The 23480-nt window shown below is 45.7% G+C and overlaps 1 protein-coding gene across 3 annotated transcripts in view; it reads left to right on the plus strand.

Annotated features, from left to right (window-relative positions):
- Window positions 1-398: 398 nt before the first annotated feature.
- Window positions 399-23480, plus strand: part of Scamp1 (secretory carrier membrane protein 1) — a 98172-nt gene continuing 75090 nt past the window's right edge. Inside the window, exon 1 of one of the 3 annotated variants that reach the window (XM_052743554.1) lies at window positions 399-423. Coding sequence is in view for 2 of the 3 variants with exons in the window: in XM_052743553.1 (XP_052599513.1) it covers window positions 948-1004 (57 nt within the window). In the remaining variant the exon portion in view is untranslated. Of the gene's footprint in view, window positions 424-847; window positions 1005-23480 lie in introns of those variants that run through there. The other 2 variants (XM_052743553.1, XM_052743552.1) reach the window with 2 other exon arrangements.

Here is a 23480-nt window from a genome sequence, read left to right on the forward strand (position 1 = left end):
AGGAAGGTTAGAGTTGGGAAAGCCATGCCTTCTCAACAAGTTCCGGGGTGGCGCAAAGAGCAATGACTGATAGAATGTGTCAGTCATTTACAAGAACCGTTTTCGATAAGTCATTCCCGGCACTGGGAAGAAAACAGGCAAAAGCCAAGAGGTGTGTATTCTGCAATCCAAATGCCTGAAAATAAAAGTCAACAATTTCCCTTCCACTATTATTAACGTGAGGGCCTTGATCGCTTGACTCCGCCACCTGCTCCGCCTCCCCACGCCCCCAGCGATTACGAGTAGGGAGGGAGGATGGAGGCAGGGGCTGGGCCCGGCTCTGAATCTTGCCTTTTCTTGGAGCAAGTCCGGATCCTCAGCGCGAAGCCGCTCTCCGAGACTTCGCAGTAACCCAGGACTGGAGGGACTGGCTGGGCTTCCCAGGTGGGGGCCAGGGTGTTTTAAATTGCTTTAGGACCCCCCACCCCCCACCTCTCCGCTCTTGGGGGGGCTGTACTCTATGGCCCCGGGAGCGGATGTTTCTCCACCTCTGCGACTCGCTCTCCAGGTGTTGCCTCCCCCCCCCCCCCCCGTTGCCACGTGCGACCCGCGCGCACCATCCTCCCTCCACCCAACACCTCCCCTTCTCCAAGCCGCGCTAGGTGGGTCCCGGGGACCGCGGGCCTGGAACCTGCCCTCCGCCTGCGCTCGCCCTTCGGTCGGAGGCAGAGCCCGGAGCGCAGATCCAGGCGGGAAGGGACGGCCGGATGGCTGGGCGCCGCGGGCCGCCGCCGCACCGGGCATGCTCAGTGGCACGGCCGGCGAGGTGGCCCGCGAGCTGCACCCGGATCTGCGCGGCGGCGGCGGCGGCGGCGGCGGCGGCGACGTGAGCGCGCAGGGGGGCGGCGGCCTCGCCTCGTCTGTGTCTCGGCGCCGGGCTCGGGTGGGTGACGCGCAGTGCCGGGGCGATGTCGGATTTTGACAGCAACCCGTTTGCGGATCCAGATCTCAACAATCCGTTCAAGGTGAGCGCCGGGCCGCGGCCCTAGCCCGCGCTGGGCGTCGCGGTGGCCGCGGAGGCCCTGCCCGGAGGGTCTCGCTCGGGTCGCAGCGTCACCGGCTTCCGCCACCAACCTGGAGAGGGGGTCGCGCCGGGCCCCCGGACCCGCGGGGACCGGGAGTCCGGCCCGGAGAGGAGCCGGGCAGGTGTGGCCGCCACTACTCCGGCCGGCCGGCACGGCGGGCCGCGCCGCGGGCGCCCGGAGGCCGGGGCGCCGGGGCTGGGGTTGTCATGGGGACCTGGCACCGGTGCTGCGTGCGGTGATGGCAGAGGTGTACGGGTGAGAGGCGCGGGTACAGGGACGCTGCGATCCAAAGATAAAGGGGGTGTTTTAATGATCGAAATTCGGTTGCGCCCGGAGCCACCAGTGGCGCTGCCAGAGGCCCCCTTCCCCACCGGGCCCAGCTTAGGGGAACTGGCATCAAACAGAAGTTAAAAATAAATAAACATCTGGAAACAATAGTGTACGCGGGCATCTCCCCACCTAGCTGCTGTTAGCGAGGTGGACCCTGGGCCATTTTCCAAGCTGGGAGTGCGTCACCCCGGCTGTTTGAGGATTCCGTTCCTCACGTGAGAGTTGCTTTCCCTCTTGGAGTAGACATGATCCCCAGCCTCCGACGGGCTTGGCACAGAAATGGCCAGGCAGGCCGTTTGGATCTTGGTCATCTGCTCTCAAATTAATGTCGCGACCGAACTCTGCCTTGAAAAGTACTTTGGGTCTCTTAATGACTGTGAGGCTTAGCAAGGCAATTTCTTCCAACTGTTAGCGTGGTTAGTCGTTTCTTAATCTTCCTGACCGTATGCGGTGCAAACTTTAATTGGCAGTCACAAATGTGAAATAGGAACTAATTTGTGGCCACCCAGAGTGCGGCTTCTGGCTTGTTGGGTTTCCCTCTTTTTAGTCCTTTTGTGGCTTACCGGCATTATTGAAGGAAAAAACACCCCTGTTCTGATGATGGTTTAACCTCATGACTTCATGAAGGGTTATTTTAATGAAGTGATCCGGCTTATACTTGACAGCTGGATTCATTTTGCAAACTGCAGAGAAAACTTGTCATCGTCCAGGTGACCGTACCTTTCCAGACCCCTCCTCTCGTTCATTTGCTCCGGTATTTGCTTTTCATTGTTTTGAGGCAGGGTCTCCCTATGTAGTGTAGCTGGACTTGAACTTTCTACCCTTCTGCCTCAGCCTCCCAAATGATGTGATTGGATAAACCACTCAGGTGCATTTGAAAGGAAGTTCCGTGCTCCCCCACCCCGACCCCTACCCGAAGTTTTGTTTTAATTTAGTATTGGACTCACTTCTGTGTAGTGAAAAATTGGGCTGTTTTTAAATTATGGATATCCCAAAGAAACATTTCATAATTTGCCAATTGAGTGTCATTTAAAAACATTTAAAGGTGAAACATTAAGAACCCATTTGCCTCTCCTAGCTCTGATAATTCATCGATACTGTTTATTACGCATCTGCCCACGTGGCTGTTGATTTTACATCTGGTCACCCATTTCACGGTTCCTTTCATATTAGTCTCTTGTTAGGGAGAGATCCTGGCTTCTTATCACAGACTGCTGTTTTGTGACATGTAATGTTGCCGTGATTCCTTCCTCTTCTGCCAGGAGTAAGGTTGCTGTGATAACTCTAAACACAAAATAGTTTTCAACTATTAATCATGGTAGAAAATGATTAACATTTTCTGTAAGTGGATGCATTCAGGACAGTGATTCAAGTCCATAGAATGCTTTAAAGGGGGGTGATTGACATCTAAGGAAGGTTTTGTTGACTTCTGTTTTGCCATGTTTCTTCATTTGGAGGGGGGCTGTACACCACTGTCAGTGTCCCTGACTCTATCGTTTGTTCCATTTTTGCTAGCCGCCCTCCTGTGTCTCAAAGTAACCCTTATATCTGCTGCTTTGGCTTCATTTTATGTGGAAGCAACTTTTGAAATAGTTTTTTTTTTTTTTCATACTCTTATTTACAAAGTTCCCAGAATTCTTACTGTTTCCTTATGGTCACTTTTCTTTTTAAATCTTGTTTTTGACATTTGTTACCCACAGTCCTTAGTTATCTCCTACTTGGTGTTGGTTTGTGTGTGTTTGGCTTTTGAAACTCTTGCAGCAAAAAGTGGCCTTGAACTTGTGACCATTGGATTCACAGGCCGTTCTCATCACACCTCATGGATGATGTTTCTCAGGGTTTCTTTGCCTGCATTGTTGTGTCAGGACACTTTTGTGAACTTCTTCTTTGAGCCATGTCATGAAAAATCATTTCAGAATGGAATTGCCTTTGATGATAGAAGCACAGTGGTTTACTCGATTCTCTTGACTATGGTAAAATTCTTTGCTGAATTCAGTTCATATGTCTTCTTTGAGCACCCGCTTTATTCCAGTGGTTATGGTAGGCCTAGTGAATGGTGTTATGAAATTTCAGTGTCCTTTAGTGTGCATAAGAAAGTTGAAGTAATCAAAACTCTATGGAATCCAAAACAAAATACTAATTTTGGGAAATTTCTCAAACTCCGCTTAGGAGTTGTTAAAATGTGGCTTTAATGCCTGAATCCCAGCACCCAAGAAGTAGAGGCAAGAGGATTAATACAAGTTTGAGACCAGCATGGCTAAAACTGGGAGACCCTGCCCCCAAAAGTAAAATAAAGGAAGAATATTTTCTACATACTCAACGTGTAGATTTTGAACAGTTGCTAAATGTCCCTTACTCTGTTCAGTTTTCATTTATCCAGCAGATCTGAAGCAGAACTCTAATTTCGTGGGCCTTGGTTTGATGCCAAGGGCAGGCATGCCTGTGAAGTAGGAGACGGCGTTAACCAGTAGAGGCCAGAATAGACCCCCGCAGCTGATCTAAACACCAACGATTAAATGCTGGACAGAGTGCCAGTTGTTCATAGGAGGGGGATGTTAATAGGGGGCCAGATATCCATAGGCCTTCTCGTATGTTTTTGTATCTTAATGTAATTGAATTAGATAAATCACAGAAATAACATTTAAATGAATTCATCTTCAGAACACAAGGAGAATCAGAATTCAGAGCTTGGAAGAATCCGTCCTCAGATATAATCTGTCAGATCTCATCAATGGCAGAAAAAGCAGAGGGGGCGGGTTGACTGCTCCCTCGTGTAGATTGCTGTCAGACTGTGTGTCCAGATTCCTAGTCCGTCGCCGCTAGCGCCGTCTGATGATTATTGTGTGTGTGGGAGTGGGATGCCAGCGTTGCAGTGTGCGAGCGGTGGCCAGAGGGCACATCTGTGGAGTCAGTTTTCTTCTTCCACTTCCTGTGGATTCCTGGGGATCAAGCTCAGGCCCTGGGTTTGCGCAGCAAGCACCTTTGCCTCGGCTCCGCTCTGTGTTTCTTATGTGGGGCTTAGACTTGAGGCTCTATGGCGTGGTAGCAGAAGTGAGGTCTGAGTGTGGGCTTACAAAAGGCCTTGTTTTGATCCTCGTTTATCACTCACCAGTTGAGGGGCCTAGGAAAGTCACTCAGCTTCTTTCAGCCTCAGCTTACTAGTCTCTAAAATAGGAGCAAATATCTTGTGCTGGCTGATTTTATGTCCGCTCGACATCGGCTAGAGTCATCTGAGAGGCGGGAACTCCAACAGAAAATGCCTTCAGAAGACTGGGCTGGAGGCAAGCCTATGGAGCAGTGGTTCTCAACATGTGGGTCACGACCCCCTTGGGGTCACATATCGTGTAGCTAGAGTTTTCCTGCCTGGCCCACAGTCAGGACAAACTCTCTGACCTGCCAGTCCCACAGCCACTCAGACCCAACCAAATAAACATAGAGACTTATATTGGTTACAAACTGTATGGCCGTGGCAGGCTTCTTGCTAACTGTTCTTACAGCTTAAATTAATCCATTTCTATAAATCTATACCTTGCCACGTGGCTTGTGGCTTACCGGTACTTTATATCTTCCTTGTCCTGATGGTGGCTGGCAGTGTCTCCCTCACCCAGCTTCCTGTTCTCTCAATTCTCCTCTCTGTTAGTCCCGCCTATACTTCCTGCCTGGCCACTGACCAATCAGTGATTTATTCATTGACCAATCAGCAACACATTTGACATACAGACCATCCCACAGCAATATCGGATATCTTGCATGTCATATATGTATATTACGATCCATAACAGTAAGAAAATTACAGTTATGAAGTAGAAACGAAAATAATTTTATGGTTGGGGTCTCCACAACATGAGGAACGGTATTAAAGGGTCGAAACATTAGGAAGGTTGAGAACCACTGCTCTAGAACATTTTCTTAATTAGTGATTGGTGGGAGAGGGCCCAGACCATTGTGGGTGGCCATCCCTGGGCTGGTGATCCTCGGTTCTATCAGAAAGCAGGCTGAGCAAGCCAGTGAGCAGCTCCCCTCATGACCTCTGCATCAGCTCCTGCCTCTCTAGGTTCCTGCCCTGCTTGAGTTCCTGTCCTGACTTCCCTCAGTGATGGACTGTAACCTGGAAGTGTAAGCTGAAATAAACCCTTCCCTCCCCAAGTTGTTTCTTAGGTCATGGCATTTCATCACAGCTCCGTAGGGGCACTCATAGGACTATATGGAAGCATGTAGACAGTGTCAATGTGTGATGGCTTTAATAAGGTGCTAGTGTTTAGTTCATTACTAATACCAAGTGCTTTGTCCTTGTTCACCTGCTAGACTCTAGACTCTAGGCCAAGGTTATCTGATATTAGTGTTTTTCCACCAGTGTCTTTCTCTATCTTATTTAAAAATTATTATTTATCACTACCATGAATGTATGCATGTGTGCACACATGATGGTGTATGTATGGTGGTCAGAGGAAACTTTGGCTTTCTCCTTTCATGTTTGTGTGGGTTACAGGGATCCAACTCAGGTGCTCAGGTTCGTGTGGTAAGTATGTTTGCAGGCTGAGCTGTCTTATGTTTGGAGATGTGGTCTCTCACTGAACCTGGACCTGATAATTGGCTAGACTAGCTGGCCACGAGCCCCAGGGGTCTTCCTGTCTCCGCCTCTCCAGTGTGGCATCATGCCTGGCTGTTTATAGGAGTGGTCAGGATCTGAATTCAGGTTTTCATACTTGCTTAGCAAGCACTTTATCTACTGAGCCATCTCTCTAGTTCCCAGAAATAGTTCGTAAGTTTTATAGCATGTGTTATGATCTATTTTATTAGTTGTCGATCTCTTATAGTACCTAATTTATAAATTAAATTTTATTACGGGTATGTATGTGTAGAAGAAAATACATAGTTTAGATGCAGTGTGATTTATAATGCCTGCAGAATCTCTCAGCGCTACTGCCATCTCTTCTGGTTTTTTTCTTTTGTTGCAGTTCAGAGGATGGGCCCAAGGCCTTGAGCATATGTTGAGCAAGCACTCCCTTGAAGAGTTATGTCCTGTTCTCTGACTCTGTAATCTTTTAAAAGCAGCCTGCAAAGTAGTATCTCGCCTGTCTAACTTCCTACTTAGCGTAATTTTAGAGGCATCTTCAGAATTTGCTTGAACCTGGTGGGGTAGCCCACAGCTGTCATCCCTTCTCTTGGGTGGGAAAGACTAGAAAATCATGACTTTGCTGCCAGCCTGGGGTTTTTAGAAAGACCCCTGGAAAAGAATTTTGTCACTGTTTCCCATAATTCAAGGTTGCTAATCAGTATTCAGACAGCCATGATGAAATGTATCACACTGGATTGTTTATGAACAAGGGGTTATTGCTCACGGTTCCAGAAGCTGGGAAGTCCAAGAGGAGGCATTAACAAACACAGTGTTGCATCTGAATCAATAATTCTATAGACTGCACATCAGAGAGTCTCACATGGGAAGACACCTACCTCCCTGGGTCCTCTCGTATAAGGGCATTAATGCAGACGGGGAGGCTGCAGCCCTGTGACTTAGCCACCTCTTCCTTGTGGTGGTATCACCTCGGCTTTAGGCTGTAACTTATTTATCTTGGGTGGGTGTGTGGGGAGATAGGAACATTCAGATTCCAGGTCCGCTCGTGCTCATTTTGTAACGTGGACAGTGTCATCTGTCCTGTCTATTTTTACAGTGCCGTCTACAGGGAGTTGATCTCTCTCCTCCACGCAGTTACAATTCAGAGTCTAGAGACTGGATAGCATTAGGAAAATGCTCCAGTGTTTTTTTCTGTAATAGTTACGTTTTGAAACCCTTATCTTTCAGTCTTACTTAGGGACACAGTGATTCATCCTTGTCAACTGCCTGAATCCATGCTCTATTGTCCTCCGTTAGCATTTTTAAGAAGCACGTATTTAGCTATTGATCGTATTTGAGTTAGGCGCTGCCCATTAAAATGCAGCATTATTTACCACTGTCTCGGTGATCCATTTGGTATGAACAATGTCCAAACACAGTTGCTTGCTGATGATCCTGATGTTTGAGCTAGAGGTGCTGGCTTTTTTTTTTTTTTTTTTTTTTTTAATGTGTCTTCAGTTATCTGACAGCTTGAACGCGTGGTTTAGGGTGTTTTCGGTTCACTGCCTGTTACCTGGAGCTGCCGGTGCAGGCAGGTGTTGGGGTGTGCTTTCCCGTGCGGTATCTTTGCTGGGCGCAGCCTGCACTTTGCAAACTCAAAGGCAGCAGGGTCGAAGGAGAGCAAGAGCCAAAGCTTTAAGGGTCTTTGGGGTCATATGCCACTCCTCCCGTTAGTCAAAAGAAGCCACCAGTCATCCTAGATTTTAAAAAAGAGGTGAGTTGGGGATCGGACTCCATTTCTTCACAAGAATGGCTGCCTGTTCTGACAGAGACCTGTGAACTGAAAAGCTGTGCCAGGCATAAAATGGTGAGGCAGTGGTGAAGGCTTGAGGTAGACTGCCATTCAAATGGAGGAGGAGTGGGCGGCATTTAGCAGTTGGTACCTGGTAGCATCCCAGTGCAGAGGAGGAGGAGCGGGTTCCTTGCTTCAGACCGAGCTCCACTTTGTTCTGGTTTTCAGTGCACCTTCTCAAGAGGTCTTTCCCCTGGTGAACACTGGAGGCCAGGAGCCTGTCTCGTCTTGAAGGAACTCCTTCTTCCAGTCGCTGGTCAGGCTCTTAATGATTTTCATTAGTATTATTCAAGTCCAAACCATGCCTTAAAAACATCTCTAATTGGCTTGAGACAAACCTGTGCTTGGATGCTCATTAGTGTCAGGTGTTCAGGATCAGCCCTGCTTAGAAATGCTTCCGCAGCAGGCCAGTGGACACTCTCACTGGGGTCCAGTGAGCGGCTGCTGTGCCTTTAAAACCAGTATTCAGGCACAGTTTTACTTAGGGGTCTGCCAGTTAGTGCCAGTTGTCAGTTTTTTTTTTTTTTTTTTTTTTTTGGTTTTTCGAGACAGGGTTTCTCTGTGTAGCTTTGCGCCTGTCCTGGAACTCACTTGGTAGCCCAGGCTGGCCTCGAACTCACAGAGATCCGCCTGGCTCTGCCTCCCGAGTGCTGGGATTAAAGGCGTGCGCCACCACCGCCCGGCCAGTTGTCAGTTTTAACATGCCTTCAAAGAGCACCTCAACTGAGGAGTTGCCTCAATCTGATTGGCCTGGGAGCAGATTTTTGGGGCATTTTCTAATTGCCAATTGGTGTAGGAGATTCCCATCCCCCTGTGGGCAGCCCCCACCCTGAGCAGGTGGTGCTGGGTTGTGTAAGGAAGGTGGTTGAGGCTCCCAGAGGAAGCAGGTCAGTCAGTGAGGAGTGTTTTCCTGCGGTCTCTACTTCATCAGTTCCTGTCTTCGGGTTCCTGCTGGAGTTCCTACCCTGGTTTCCCTTGATGATGGGCTGTGCCATGTAAGTTACACTTCCAGCACTTTCCTCCCTGAGTGGTTTTGGCCAGGCTGTTCTGTTGCAGCAGCAGGAAAGCAAACCAGAACAGGCTCATGGCTTTAACAACAGTCATGCTTGAGGTGATGATTGGGGACAAAACGTGAAATTGTTCTTCAGCCAATATTATTATTAAATAGTATTATTTACTATTATTAAACATGCTTAAATATGGTTAATATTTTGTAGCACGGGATGCATATTCAATACATTTAGTGGTTCTGTTCTTTGTATGTTTGTGAGTGTGTGCAAATGATGTCTGTGTGAATATGGGTGGACAGGATGTGCTACATCATTGTGTGGAGGTCAGAGGACAACCTTCGGTGTGGGTCCTTGCTCTCCACCTCCTTGGAGACAATTGCATGTTGTTCACTGCTGTGCACATCAGAGTCCAGGGGTTCCCCTGCGTCCACCCCAGTCCTGCTGTAGAAGCACTGGGATTACAGATCCGTGTGCTGTCCCTGGCCTTCCATGGATTCTGGGCATCCGAAGTCAGGGCTGTACTTTGACAAGTGCTGTACCACTGAGATCTTGTCCCAGCCCCTCATTGTTCCTTATTGTGACAAACCATCACTTTGATACAGCTGTTAAAATCCATGTATTGGATTAATGAGATGAGGGACAATTCTAAACAATTAATAATCCTACAATCTTTTGCTCGGGGTAATCACTTAGTTATTGTTTTCATTAGCCAAGTACATGGTCGGGGTGGTTTGAACACGGTGAAATGTGTGTCCAGTGAGAGCAGCCAGGAAGGACCTGGGTCTAGAAGCAAGTCAAAGGCAGCCCCAAAAGCTCTCTGTGAGTATTTAATCGACCGACCACAGGCTAAGGGAAGCAAGCAGCAATCAGGTACTTGACGTCTCTTGCTTGCTTAAGTGAACAAACTTATTATTTGTTGCTTTAGATAAAGAATCCAAGGCTTATTGGCTTTCTGCATCAAGGTGGACTTTGTCCCAACACAGAGATTATTTAATCAGTGAGAACAGCCTGGCAATGCTTTTTGTAGAAGTAGGTCCTCCAACACTTGATGGGATTATTCCGGGAGAGGCTGGATGGTCTGTAGAGATGCTAAGGGAGAGATTTCTGTGTCTGAGCCATCTCCACTTTGAGACTTTGTCGATGCTCCATGTCTATAACTATAGCATTTTGTGAGCTCGCACATTCTCTGATGTTGTACCCCAGTAGATATTGGGCTTGACACTGGTCATATAAGCAGGAGAAGAGGCTTCATGTTCTTGGAGACTGCTATGCTCTGATGAAGGAGCTGGCCTCAATAGTTGTTCATAATACAATTGCTTAATCAAGGCCTCTGCTGAGTGATGTTGGCCTCACATGACTGAGCTTATCAGGGTACTTGGCCAAGGGAAGCCCTCCAGTAGGAGCCATCTCTCTGGGGCTTCTGAGGACTATTTAGACTTCCTGATATGCAGTCTAGCTGCTCCTTAACTACAAGGATGTAGGAGAAGCCAGTGTCTCCGAAAGCTTTTGTCTTTTTTTTGTGTGCTTTAAACATCCCTCCCCCGGCATCTGTTTATTTCAGTGAAAATTGACCAACAGTAAATGCAGCGTGACTCTTTTTTCAAAACCATGGTGAATAAAAGCTGTATTTATATGTAATTTTAATATTATATTGGAATAGTGCAGATCCAAAGTTTATGTCTTTAAGTTACCAGGGGAGCTGTAGCGGTGAGTGTGGACTGTAAAGCAGGAAGGGGTGGGTTTGACCTTGGAACAAATGTACTCACCACTTTTACTGGCTGTCGCTGTCCCGTGGAGGTGGGCTCTCTCTCTGCTGTTTCTGACTTCACATCTGTGCTGGGGTCAAAGTGCTGTTCCCTTTCCTGTGTCACAGCCGCCCAGGGAACAAGTCAGAGTCACCTCCGTGGCACTTGGCGCTGGGTCTGTTAAGAATGGAGACTTTGGAGCTGGTGGAGCTCCGTGGGAGAGCTCCTGCTTAGCATGCACAAGGGCCTGGTTCACGCCATAGCTGGCCCTCGCCCTGCTCCCCAGATAATGTCAGCTCATCAGCTGTTGGACACTTGGCTGTTTTCCTCCCATTTTGGCTGTTCTGAATAATGCTGCTGTACTCGTACAGACTTTCATTTGAATGCTTCTTTTTAGACCACTTGGGCATGTCCTCAGGTCATATGGCAACTCCTCATCAGAGGAACTGTGAAACCATTTTCCACCATGGCTGCTGAGGGATGCATATTTCCCCGTGTGGTGGCAATGTTTCCTACTGTCTGGCTTTGAGTCTAGCCATCTTAGCTATCAATCCTTCTGCTTCAGGCTCTGGAGTGCTGGGGATTCCAGGCCTGCACCACTATGGCCGTCTTGAGACTTGTGGTTTTGATTTGTAGTCGCCTAGTGTTGGGGATGGTTTTGTGTACATATTAGCCATTGTGTGTCTTTGGAGAAGTGTCTGTTCATACACTCTGTCTGTTTTGAGATTGGGCTATTTAGCTGTTTTAAAAACTGAGGTAGCTCTAAGAGATTTAAAGTATATTCTAGATATGAGTTCTTTATCAGTTATTTGTCTTGGAAACATTTTGTCCCATTTTGATTTTCTGGATGTCCTTTGAGCTTCAAGCATAGAAATGCAGTGGGGCTCTGCTTGCTGGAGCCCTTGTTTTATTTAGTCTGTGAGCTCTGGGTTTGGTCCTCAGCACACGCACTCAGACATACACATGCATTCGTGCGTGCGCACATCAGCTTCTTATCTTGATAAAGTTCAGTTTTTATTATTTTCAACTTTTATATAGTCTCTGACATATTTTCAACTTTATTTGTAGCCGAGGCTGGCTTGGCCCTCATGATCCCCTTATCTCCACCTCACAGGTGGTGTGATTACAGGTGTACCACCACATCGATTTTAGTTGTTGGTGTTTTGGTGTCATATCTAAAAAAATTCATGGCCAAATCTAAGGTGAGGAGGTTTTACCCTTATGTTTTCCCTTAAGAATTTCATAGTTCTCTCTAGCGCTTGCATTAGCTTCAAGATGTTGTTCCCTGCCACTTGCTGAAAAGGCTGTTCTTTGTCCAGTGATGGTGGCACCTGGCTGAGCACCACAGAGCCTTTTCTTACTGTCTGTTCTTACAAAGGAGAATAGATACTTTATCTACAAAAGCCTCATGTTCCATGCAAAGATGCCGGAGTCGCCTAGCATCTCCAGAGGGTGTTTTTCTTGCCCAGCTTCTCAATGTGACCTGCGACTGCCTCTGACTCTCCGCATATGTCAACACTTAAACCGGCACAGTGGGTTTTTACCCGCTTCTAGATTGTCATGCATATTATATCACTGTTACCAACCTGATAGATAACCTTTTCCTTAAACACTCCCTTAAAAGAAAAGCTTTCCTTTGCTCTGTAGACTATAGCTGAATTAAGGAATACAGTTTTTCTTAGAAGCTGGAACACTGGTACTGCTGGAGCTCATAGAGTCAGAGCATAGCCTATGAAGTGTTACGCATTTCCAGCATTAATGGGGTCCAGCATGGGGTGTTGGTGAGCTCGCAGCACAAAGGCGATGTGTGTGTGTGTGTGTGTGTGTGTGTGTGTGTGTGTGTGTGTGCGCGTGCGTGCGTGCATGTGTGTTACTGTTACTGATGAACTGGTAATTTTACCTTTAAGAATAAGAAATACAGCCAACGGCAAGAATAAGAAATACAGCCAACGGCGCATGCCTTTAATCCCAGCTCTCGGGAGGTAGAACCAGGCGGATCTCTGTGAGTTCGAGGCCAGCCTGGTCTACAGAGTGAGTTCCAGGACAGGCACCAAAACTACACAGAGAAACCCTGTCTCAGAAAACAAAGAAAAAAAAGAAAAAGAAAAACACAATCAGATATTTGTGTTTTAAAATTTTTTATTAGCATATATTAATTATACCTAGCAATGGGTTTTATTAGGACATTTTTATGTACTTTGATTATATTGGCATGCCCTTATAATCCTTTTTGTCCTCTCCCCCAACTCCTGCTGCTCCCTTTTTATTCTTGGGGGTTCCCCTTCATTGTTATCTCTTGTCAGTCTGTCCCTCCTCTCCCTCTCATCTTCTCCCCTCCCCCTTTCTTCCTTGTGACCTTCTGAGTTCAGTAAGTGCTGCTTATAAGAGCATGGGTACAGATTGTGTACAGGACCATGGGCACCTTACCAGTGGCTGAGGAGAAAGAGTCGCCCTCCCCCAGCAACCACTCATTGCATTTGTATCCTCAGAGAGGTGGGCACGGCCCCTCCCCTCCCTGTCGCAGAAAGTTGAGCAGGCTTGAGAGGTCAGTGGCCGTGTGCCTGGGAAGGAAGTGCGGTCCTGGGAAGGAAGCCTTCTGTCACACTCATGCCTTCCTCTGGCGCCCGATTTCTCCATCCTTTCCTCCTTGATGGCCCCAGGCCTTGGAGGGAGGGAGATCCAGCTACCCCATTTACGGTTTAGTTTTCAACAATCTTCTCAGCACTTGGACCAGTTAGGAGTCTCTGAAGTAATCAACTGCAAAAATGAGCCTCCCCAGTGAAGGCTGGAGCCAGCACTGGTCTGTGCGTTTAAACGGGATTGTTCACGTCAGTTAGCAAACAACGCAGTAGCTTTCCCATTAGGGCCTATGGCGTCCTTAACCATGGGCTGTTGACCGTATTCACAGGGCCAGGTATGTTTTCCCTCCTGAGCAGCCGGCCTCAGCTCCAGTCAGAAAGTGAGTGGTTACCACAGACTTTCCACTAATGCACCAGTGGACGAGTCTGGCCTGGCTAGTCAGTAGGGTCCGTAGCTTCTTAAGACCATTGGTGACAGTTGTAGACTTCCGGCTCAGTTCCAGCCTTTTGTTTGTTTGTTTTGTCCTGTGATCACACCATGTGGTCTCTTCAGCACTAGGGTTGTGCTGTCTAGTTCTAGTGGGTGACCACAAGTAGCGGCAGACAGCCTGTATTGCTTTGGGAGCTTCAGGGACCCACCTGACCAACTGGTTGGGAGGTGGTTTACCCCTTCAAATCAGATATTTGAATATAAGTGGTTTTAGTATGTACAAGATTCACTTCTTGTGTGTGCTGCTGGGAATCAAAGCCAGGGCCATGCTACTGTGCTACACTTCCGGTTATATGTTAGTAAAGATTTGTGGATGCAAACAGTGAAACTAAGGCACAGCATGGAAACATCATATACTAGTAAACACTGGATGTTCCCACTTTTCCCCGAGAAGTGAGCAGGAGGAAGCTGCATATATTCCGAGTGGCAGCGTTCACCTTCGAAGAATCCTCTAGTGGCAGTGATTATCTTCATGGACATTTGGAACAAATACTAAGTGGTGACAAACTGGACATGTTAGGTGACAGGGAACAAATCACCAGTGGGTGCTAGGGACAGTATGCTAGCTGCAATGGGATCATTGTTTGACAATGTTTTTCATCACTTGTTTTAAGCTGATTTATGGTTTATATAGTCCTAATTTTGGCATCTTAAATACCCTTGGATTTTAGTGAATTTCTTATAAGTGTAGCAATTATAAAATGCAAATTAACACCCTAAGCTTAATACAAGTGTAATGGATGACTTTTCTATTTAATTATTTTTTTAATGGAAATGTTTAGATTTATGTCTTGGGGAGTTAAGCATTTACAGTTGATTTTATAAGAGAATGTGCTTTGAACTGTGCACATTCATAAGCCTGCTGTTAGGGGAACTTGAGGGAAGGAATAGATGAAACTTTGAAGACATTTGTCTTCTTGGTCCTTGGTAAGAACCAAGTTGCTTAGGTACCTTAGACACACTACTTGATCTTAGACACACTACTTGATCTTAGACACACTACTTGATCTTAGACACACTACTTGAATTTCTACCCTCGGAATGTGTGTGTTAGTTATATTCCTAGACTTGCTATAGTTCCTTTTAACATAAAGATGGAGTGTCTTAAGGTATCAGATGAAGAAAATAAGAGTGCAAGATTATCTTTGGTTGCAACATGTGATTATTTCTTGCCTAACCGCAAATTGCTTCTTTTCTAGGCACACTCTAATATTTATTAACTTTTAAACTTCTTGGTAGTAACAGAAATGGCAGTGAAAACCAAACATGTAAATTATTGGTTGCCTTCCAAAGCTTTAGGGATTTTAGAAGCTATTATGTGTCACAGCGTAGCTGAGAGTAAGGAAGGCCAGCTCTTTTACCTTTGTGACAATTTACCTCGTGATGGAGGCTTTACTGACAGGAGTCATGATCTTGGCTGTTTAATTTTACAGGTTTTTGAAAAGAACGTCTTGTGCTCTTTCCGTTACATTTGCATGAATAGATTTTTAAAGTTATGATTACCTTCGAAGTCATGGGAGGCCAGCAGGAGAAAAATCCTGGTTTTGCAATTACCCCCATGGATACATTGTGGTAGGGAATGGTCAAGGTGGGCGGTGCTAGGGTTCTCTGTACTGGACTTGGAGCTTAACTATCAGTTAATTTATATGAAACTGTTACATGAATCATATACTTACACCCAAGAGGAAAAATTACAGTTAAAAAGTTGATTGAATAGAATATGAGGAAGCTATTAAGAACTTGTAAAACCCCTTCACATATCTCTGCTTGCCACATTTATTGGGTCCTTAAACACATTATGCTAAGTGAAAGGAGCCCAGTGTAAGAGGCTGCATATTACAGGTCCCATTGATATATAAAAATAGTCTAGGTATGAGGGTAGGAAGTAAGCACGGAATTTTACAGTATTTAGTAGATGAAAAGACAGTGACAGAACACAGTTAATTTTGACAGGGAGCCATTATGCATGAGAAAACACATTTCTTTGTGGGAAAGAAAACTCTTTAACAGTTGAGTACCACAAAGGGTGCTTGCATGGGAAGGCTCTGCTGTTTTCTCTCCATACTGAAAGGTCAGTGACTCTCACAGCGAAAGGTGTCACAGGAACAGACATGTGACCCAGTGTTTTCCTGTTCTGTGACCAGCCTTTTTCTTGTCTGTGTGCTTCAGCATGAATCTGGGGACATCTAACTCTATTTGCTACCCAGTTTCTCAGAATTTAGAAGAACTTTGGTGATTTTATGTAGTAGAATGCTGAAGCCTGTACTAATTAAGTGTTCAAATTGGGGGCCGATGTCGTCCCTTGTTGCCAACCCCATCCTTCCCTCCGTTCACTAGTTTGCTAATGAGCACATCTATTTCTTTAATGGGGCACTGAGTGGTTCACATCACGAAGATCTGTAGCTGACTGGCTGGCTATATTTCTTCCACGAAATATCATCTCTGTTATTAGCTCCTATTCTTTGTCTCTGCTGTCATTCTGTCTCTGTCTCTCTCTGTACCCCCTAAAACAAACTCAAAAAGAAAAACCCATCAAACCAACCTTGAAATGTAATTATAAGGCATCTAAAAGGCAAACCTGACTGTTTTAACATACTTGCAGTTGTATAGGGGTCACTTACGTACATTACAAAAATTTTCATCACTCCAAAAAGAAACCTATGTCCTGTACCAGTCACTTTGTATTTCTCCCAAGCCTGCCAGGCCTAGGTGACCACTGGTACACTCTCTGGACCTTTCATATGGTTGGAATAATGAAATATGAACTCTTTCGTGACTGGTTTCTTTTTCTTAGCATGATGTATTGAAGGTTTATCCATGTTGTGGTATGGATCAAGACTTTTCTACTTTTCTTTGGTGTGCGTTTGGTATGTTCAAGAACATAAATGTGTATAATGTGTACAAGTACATGTGCGTAGGTGTGCATACAAGTGTGTGCATGTGTTTGTGGAAGCCAGAGAACAACCTTAGATATTTTATCTTGGGAGCCATTCACCTTGTTTTTTGAGACCAGGCCTTGATAGCCTGAGACTGACCAGTTTGCCTAGGCTGGCTCTCCAGCAAGCCCCAGGGGTCTTCTGTGTCCACGTCCACAGCACAGGGATTGCGGGTGTGCCCACCGGGTCAGCCTAGGGTCAAACACGCCCTCAGGTCTCTGTGAATGTGCAGCAAGACGGAGTTATCTCCCCTGCCCAAAGCATATATCATTTCTACTCACTGCCAAAAATACTGGATTATGTAGTTTTGCTGCTTGTCTATTCATAAATACAATATTTTTATGAATAATGCTGCTGTGGGTTGTGAATATTTTTCTCCACATTAGATACATGCCTTCATGCTGTTTGGTATGTATCTAGGAGTAAGTATTCTAGGTCACAGAGTAACTACCAAATTATTTTTTTGAAATGGTTGCATCGTTATTATCTGTAGCAGAGAAGGAGGATTCTAGTTTTTTCTGTATCCTTGGCAATGCTTGTCTTTTTATGTCTAGAAGTTGGGCAGTGATCATAACCTTTGCTTGTATTTCCCTGATGCCTGATGATGCTAGGCATTTTCTCAGGTCCTTGTCTATTGCTGTTTATTTACCTTCTTGAAGAATGTCCATTAAGATCCCATGCCTGTGTTCTTTTAATTGTGGAACTGTGTGAGTTCTTTATATATTCTAGACACACAGGCACAGATCACATCAATGATTGGCAACATTTCCCCCAGTTCTATATATTTTCTTCCTTCCTTCCTTCCTTCTTTCCTTCCTTCCTTCTATTCCTTCCTTCCTTCTTTCCTTCCTTTCTTTTCTCTTTTCTTTTTTTCAAATTTGATGGCATTTGCAATATGAATTTTAAGAATTTTGGTGAAGTCCAGTGATCTTTCATTTTTTTCTTTGGTTTTTTTTTTGTACTTTGCTGTCAGAGATAAGAAATTATTGCTTAACTCAGTGTAATGAAGGATATGTCTACATTCTCTTGTGTTTTATAGTTTGAAAATGTGCACTAGGGCTTCGATTCATTGTGAGTTAACTGTTTATATTATAGAGGTGCTCACTGTATATTTAAAATTACTTTGTAAACTGTTTAGGCCATGTGTGGATCATGCCTGTAATCCCAGTGCTTGGGAGGCTGAGATAGAGTGCCACTGGGAGTCCCAGGCCAGCCTGGACTACATAGTGAGTTCCAGGATAGCTAGCTTGGGCTGCAGGGTAAGTATCTGCCTCAAATGATGGGGCTGGAAAGATGCTCAGTGGTTTAGAACACTTGTTGCTCTTGCAGAGGACCTGGCTTGGATTCCCAGCATCCACATGGTGACTCACAACTGTCAGTAACTCTGGTTCCAGGAGATCTGACACTCTCTTCTGACCCGTGAGGGCATGTATAAGTCTGCACATGGTGCACATACAAACATACAAAGAGCTGGACTGTGGTAGCCGATGCCTTTAATCTTAGCACTCGAGAGGCAGAGGCAGGTGGATCTCTGTGAGTTCGAGGCTAACCTGGTCTACAGAGTTCCAGGACAGCCAGGGCTATACAGAGAAACCCTAAAAACCAAGCCAAAACAAAACAAAAACCCCCAAAACTCAACCAAACAAACATACATAAAATAAACAAACACCTTTAAAATACTTCTGAAGGCTTCACTGTAACTGACAGACATTTGATGCTGTATAAACAGTTACTGGGCTACTTATTTCCATAAGAAGTAATTGGTTTGCTTTTGATGTAGGTTTAGACATCCTTTCTATTCCACCCCTCTCCTTTTATTTCTTTTTATGATGGGGTTGTTCTGTGCAGGTCAAATTGGCCCGAACTCCGGGGCCACTCAGCCTCCTGAGTAGCTGAGACCCCAAGTGCTCGTTTGGCCTGGCTCTAGACAGTACTGTCTGTTTTGATGGAAGTCCAGGTCGTTTACATACGGTGCTGCAAAATAGGCTGTCAAATTTGGCATGGTGGCTGCTGGATATGGTGGCTCAACGCCTTTAATCCTGGCACTCACGAAGCAGAGGCCAGCCTGGTCTACAGAGAGAGTTCCAGGACAGCCAGAGCTGCATAAGCAAACCCTGTCTTTTTTTTTTTTTTGAGTGACAAAACTCCTTTACCTCAGTGACATCTGCTCCCATTGGCCAGTGCATCATCATTAGAAATCCCTTCGCCAGCCTCTGTTGTTTCAGTCACAGTTAACATGACTTGCATGGGACTCGGTGGCACATTCTGGCAATGACAAGTAAAGTATATATATGCTCAGTTTTTAATTAACCATCTAACACGAGATGAAGCCTCTGGGCTTCAATCTTCCTAGTTACGCAGAGCTATGGGTGCACGCTGCAACTGTATTGGGGTAAAAATGCCCATACTTTCTTCTTCTTTCCTCAAGGTCATTACTACCCAAGTGGAACAAGAGTAAGGGACTGTGCAAACTTGTACAGAGTGCCCAAGGCTAGCCAGATACCTGTATAGTTGCTAGAGATAAAAAGATGAGTGAGATCCCTGATATCAGAGTATCCACCATTCATCTGGGAAATATAGTATTTATTTCAAGAAGGAAACAACACATTTTTTCATTGCAGGAGCAATATGTTCTGAGGTGTCTCCTAGGCTGCCTTAAATGACAGTGAGGAATTGAGGAATTGATTACTCTGCAGCACCTGCCACTAAATGTAAAGTCTTGGACCCATGACCTCTGTGGTCTCATAGTTCACCTCTTCGTATACAGACAGGGAAATTTAGTCAGACACTAATTTTTCTAAGTTAACTCAGGGGCAACAGAACTTTGACTGGATCTGTCACAGGGAACCGCTGTCCCAAGTGCTGTCTCTGCAGGGGAGAATCTGGTGTGTTATCCCTTCGGCACCGTTCAGTTGGACCAGTTACTTCTCAAGAGCTGCGTGTGGCTAATGATCACCCCACAGTACAGCACAGGTCTGAATGAAAGCAGTGCTGTGTTAAACCCGGACTCCAGAGCAGAGAAGTCCGAGATAAAAGATGCTGGCTAGCAAAGGGCGGGTCCCAGGACAAGTTCCTGCCGTGCCAGCAGCCAGGTGTGAGGCCAGGCCTACAGCTGGAAATATGTCCATGGCTTATGTACACGTAAGCCAAAGGCATTTTATAGTGAGAAGTTAGAGAAGAAAAGCTGTCATCTACCCCCTCCCCATTGAGTGTGTGAGTGAGTGTGTGTGTGTGTGTGTGTGTGTGTGTGTGTGTGTGTGTGTGTGTAGGGCAGAACCCCCAAGGCATTATGCATACCAGGCAAGCACTCTACCAGATTGTTGTCGAGTCACAAAGAAGAGGCAAGTTGTGAGAGAGGCAGACAGCCTATCAGAAGCAGTAAGGACTGGTGGCTTCTGTTTGGTTTGAGTTCATGGTGATCTGTCTGGGATTTTAGACAGACTTTCAATCTCCACTAAGGAATGTGCAACAGTTTGTTTTGTTTTGTTTTGTTTTTACCATTATTATTAACTGATCAACTTCCCCTACCTTTCCTCCCCATCCTTCAGCCTGTAAAATGATTTGATTTGGGATTCTTAGAACTTTTGTCAAGCATAACAGCCTTTGCTCACTGTAGTTATGGTGCATGTGATTAAAGAATGGTAGTATGACAATCCAAAGTCTCCATTCCTTAGCTGTCATTTGTGTAAATGCTGAAGATTCCCTTATCTTTGTCACTTCTAGCCCACAAGTAAGTTTTTAGTTCCAATTATTTTAAAATTTTCAGATGCCTAAAGTTTCTCCAGCTCATATCAATCAAATCTCTAGGCACGGTGTGAACAGGCTTGTGCACTGAGAGGCTCGTGTGGGCTCATTCTGAAGAACAGATCTGAGGGAAGGAGAGCGGAGAGTAGCGAGTCTGTTGAGTTAACAGTGAGAACTGCTGTAGCTTGGTGTGGGGTTTCAGGGACTCATGAGGTGTAGAGGAGAAGATGGGGGCTCAGTGGTGTAGTTTCAGGGACAACATGGTTGAAGCAATCAGTGTTTTTGTTTTTGTTAGCTTATGTCTCTTTTAAAGATGATCAATCCTTGAAATACAGATGTGAGGCGGCCCACTGGGAGGAAGCAGTTGAATATGTGAGATACAAGAATAATTAGTGGCATGTTTCTGAGAAAGGAAAAGAGGAAGTTTAGATGTGAGGAAGATGGATTTTTTTCTCATGCAGGCTTTGTCAGATTGTTACAAAATTGTTACAAAAACTTCAGGGGATATCAACACTGGAGAATACAAAAGACTACAGAGTTATACTTGTATTTCCTGTCTTTTTTAGTCTCTGGGTGATGGCCGTGAAACTAGCAATGATTAGAAGCAACTGTGGGTCAGTAATTATGTTGGGGGATCAGTATATATATCAGGAGTCAATAGATATTCATGCTTATTAAAGTCTATCAGGGCAGATTTTGTATAAATATACTCATGGAAGTTAACTTTTTCCATAGAGTTTTAATGGGATGCAAAATGGTGAAAACATTTTGTTCCATCTGTTCTGGTTTTCTGCCATAGAGGCACCCCCTCAGGTGATGAGAGTTTATTATAAAGGGTCTTAGGAGAGAGAGGGAAGCTCAACACAGTCCTCGTCTATAATTGTAAAGATACAGTCTCCACTGGAGAGCCAGCTCAGTGGTTAAGAGCACTCACTGCTCTTGCAGAGGACCTGGGTTTGATTCCCAGCACCCACATGGTGGTGCACAACAGTCTAACTCCAGTTCCAAGGGGATCTGATGCCCTCCTCTGGCCTCTGTAGGCACCAGGCACGCAGGTGTTGCACATTCATAAAAACACTCCATACCATGATAACGGTCACAACAACAATAATAAAAACTACCTTTGACTAGGGGACAGTTTTAAGGTGCTACCGAGTCCCTAATCCTCCATACTCCATGCCTTTCCCTGAAGCAGTGTAAGCCATGTTCAGTGAACTCAGCATTTATAAACCACAGAAGTAGAGCTGCCCTAATTCAAGTGGAGATTGATGGCTCTCTCTCTCTCTCTCTCTCTCTCTCTCTCTCTCTCTCTCTCTCTCTCTCTCTCTCTCTCTCTCTTTTTCTCTCTCTCTCCCTCTCTCTCTCTCTCTTTTTCTCTCTCTCTCCCTCTCTCTCTCTTTTTCTCTCTCTCTCCCTCCTCTCACACGGCCCCCACCTTCTGCCTCCATTCTGAGGCTCTTCTGCGGACTTTGGGGAAAGTGTCATTGCTCATTGGAGCAGTGGGACACGCCCACTTTCCCTTTCTTTGCGCTGGTGAGTCATTGGCAACTTTGTACAACTGGAATTCCCCTCAGAGGTCCTGTCTGCTGCTCTCTGCCCCTTTTCTGGTCCCTTGAAGATTTATTGATTCTATTAATTCTTGGTTACATCTGCCTGTGGGGGAGGTGCGCGTGTGCGCAGGCGGAAGCCTAGGGTTTGGAACTCCCTGGAGCTGGGGTTGCAAGTGGTTGTGAGCTGCATGCTGGGAACTGAATTCCAGTTTTCCGGAAAAGCAGTGTTTGCTCTTAACCATGGAACCATTTCTCCAGCCCTATAATAATAATATTAAAAACAAAAAAAAATCTCCTTTCACATCCAGTACTAAAGATGGTTGCATTTGTTTGCCTGGAAGATTTGTTTATTCTTATTTTATGTGTATGAATGTTTGCATGTATGTAAGAGTCCTTTGTGCAGCGCAGTGCCCAGGGAGGACAGGAAAGGGCACTGGATCCTCTGGAACTGGAGTTAAAGATGCGTGTGGTTGTGAGCTGCCATGTGGGTGCTGCGAACCAAACCTGTCTACAGGTCACCAGTTCTCTTACCCACTGAGCCACATCCCTAGCCCTGTGGTCACTTTATTACGACAGCATCTTTTCCTTTGACTGGCATCAGCTTTTGGTGTTCTTTACTCATTGATCATGTCTGTGGTTCCCATTGAGTCTCCTTAAGAAGTAGAATCTAGTTGGATTGGTGAGCAATTACTCAATCTACAATCTCTTCAGTTGGGCCTGCCAAGCGCCCTCACTTCTAGGTCCAAAGATTCTTTCATTTGTCGGGGAGGAGACTGCCTCTTCTTTTCTCGTGTAGCTAAGGCAATAAGCTCACACAACACCGAGGTTCAGCAAAGAACTACTGCTGGTAGTCTGCCTCAGAAGGCGGCTGTGGGCGATTTGGCCGATTTCCCTAAGACATGCTATATTGTAGGAAATCGTCAGTAAATAAGGGGAGAGCTTTTATTTTGTTACCTTTGTGGTGATAATGATAGCAGTCACGGTTATGACTGAGCACTTTTCATGTGCAAGGATTGTGTTAGCATGTAGCAGCACATGAGCAGTGTGATCCCTTCACTGGTGAAATCCGAGCATGAAGTGCTCTGTTCCAAGTTGCTGGGGGATGTCTTTCTGTACGCTGTGAATATGTGTTGCTCTGATTGGTTGAAAAATAAAGCTGCATTGGCCTATTGTAGGGCAGGATGGAGCCAGGCAGGAAAATCCAAGAGCGAGAGTGAAAGGAGAAGGAGAGTGAGAGGAGATGCCAAACCGCTGTCCAAGGAGCAGCATGTAATGGGACGTAAAGCCATGATATACGTGGCGATACATAGATTAATAGTTATGGGTTGAGTTACGTTATAAGAGCTAGCTAGTAAGAAGCCTGAGCCATAGGCCATATAATTTGCAATGAACATTAAGCCTCTGAGTGATTATTTTATAAACAGCTGCAGGACCTTGGGACCAGGCAGGACCGAAGAACACGGGACCGCAGGGCTGGGTGGGACCAGAGAAACTTACAGCTATACAACGTCCCTGTTTTCTAAATGGAATCTGAGCAGTCAGTCAGCTCGCTTTCCAAACAATCGAGACAAAGTCCATAGCACGACAATGCCAGGGCTACAGCAGGGCAGAGTGATGGTCAGATT

The sequence above is a fragment of the Peromyscus californicus genome, unplaced genomic scaffold, assembly GCF_007827085.1.
Source record: "Peromyscus californicus insignis strain IS unplaced genomic scaffold, ASM782708v3 Scaffold_18__1_contigs__length_77618521, whole genome shotgun sequence".
In the NCBI taxonomy this organism is placed as follows: Eukaryota; Metazoa; Chordata; class Mammalia; order Rodentia; family Cricetidae; genus Peromyscus; species Peromyscus californicus.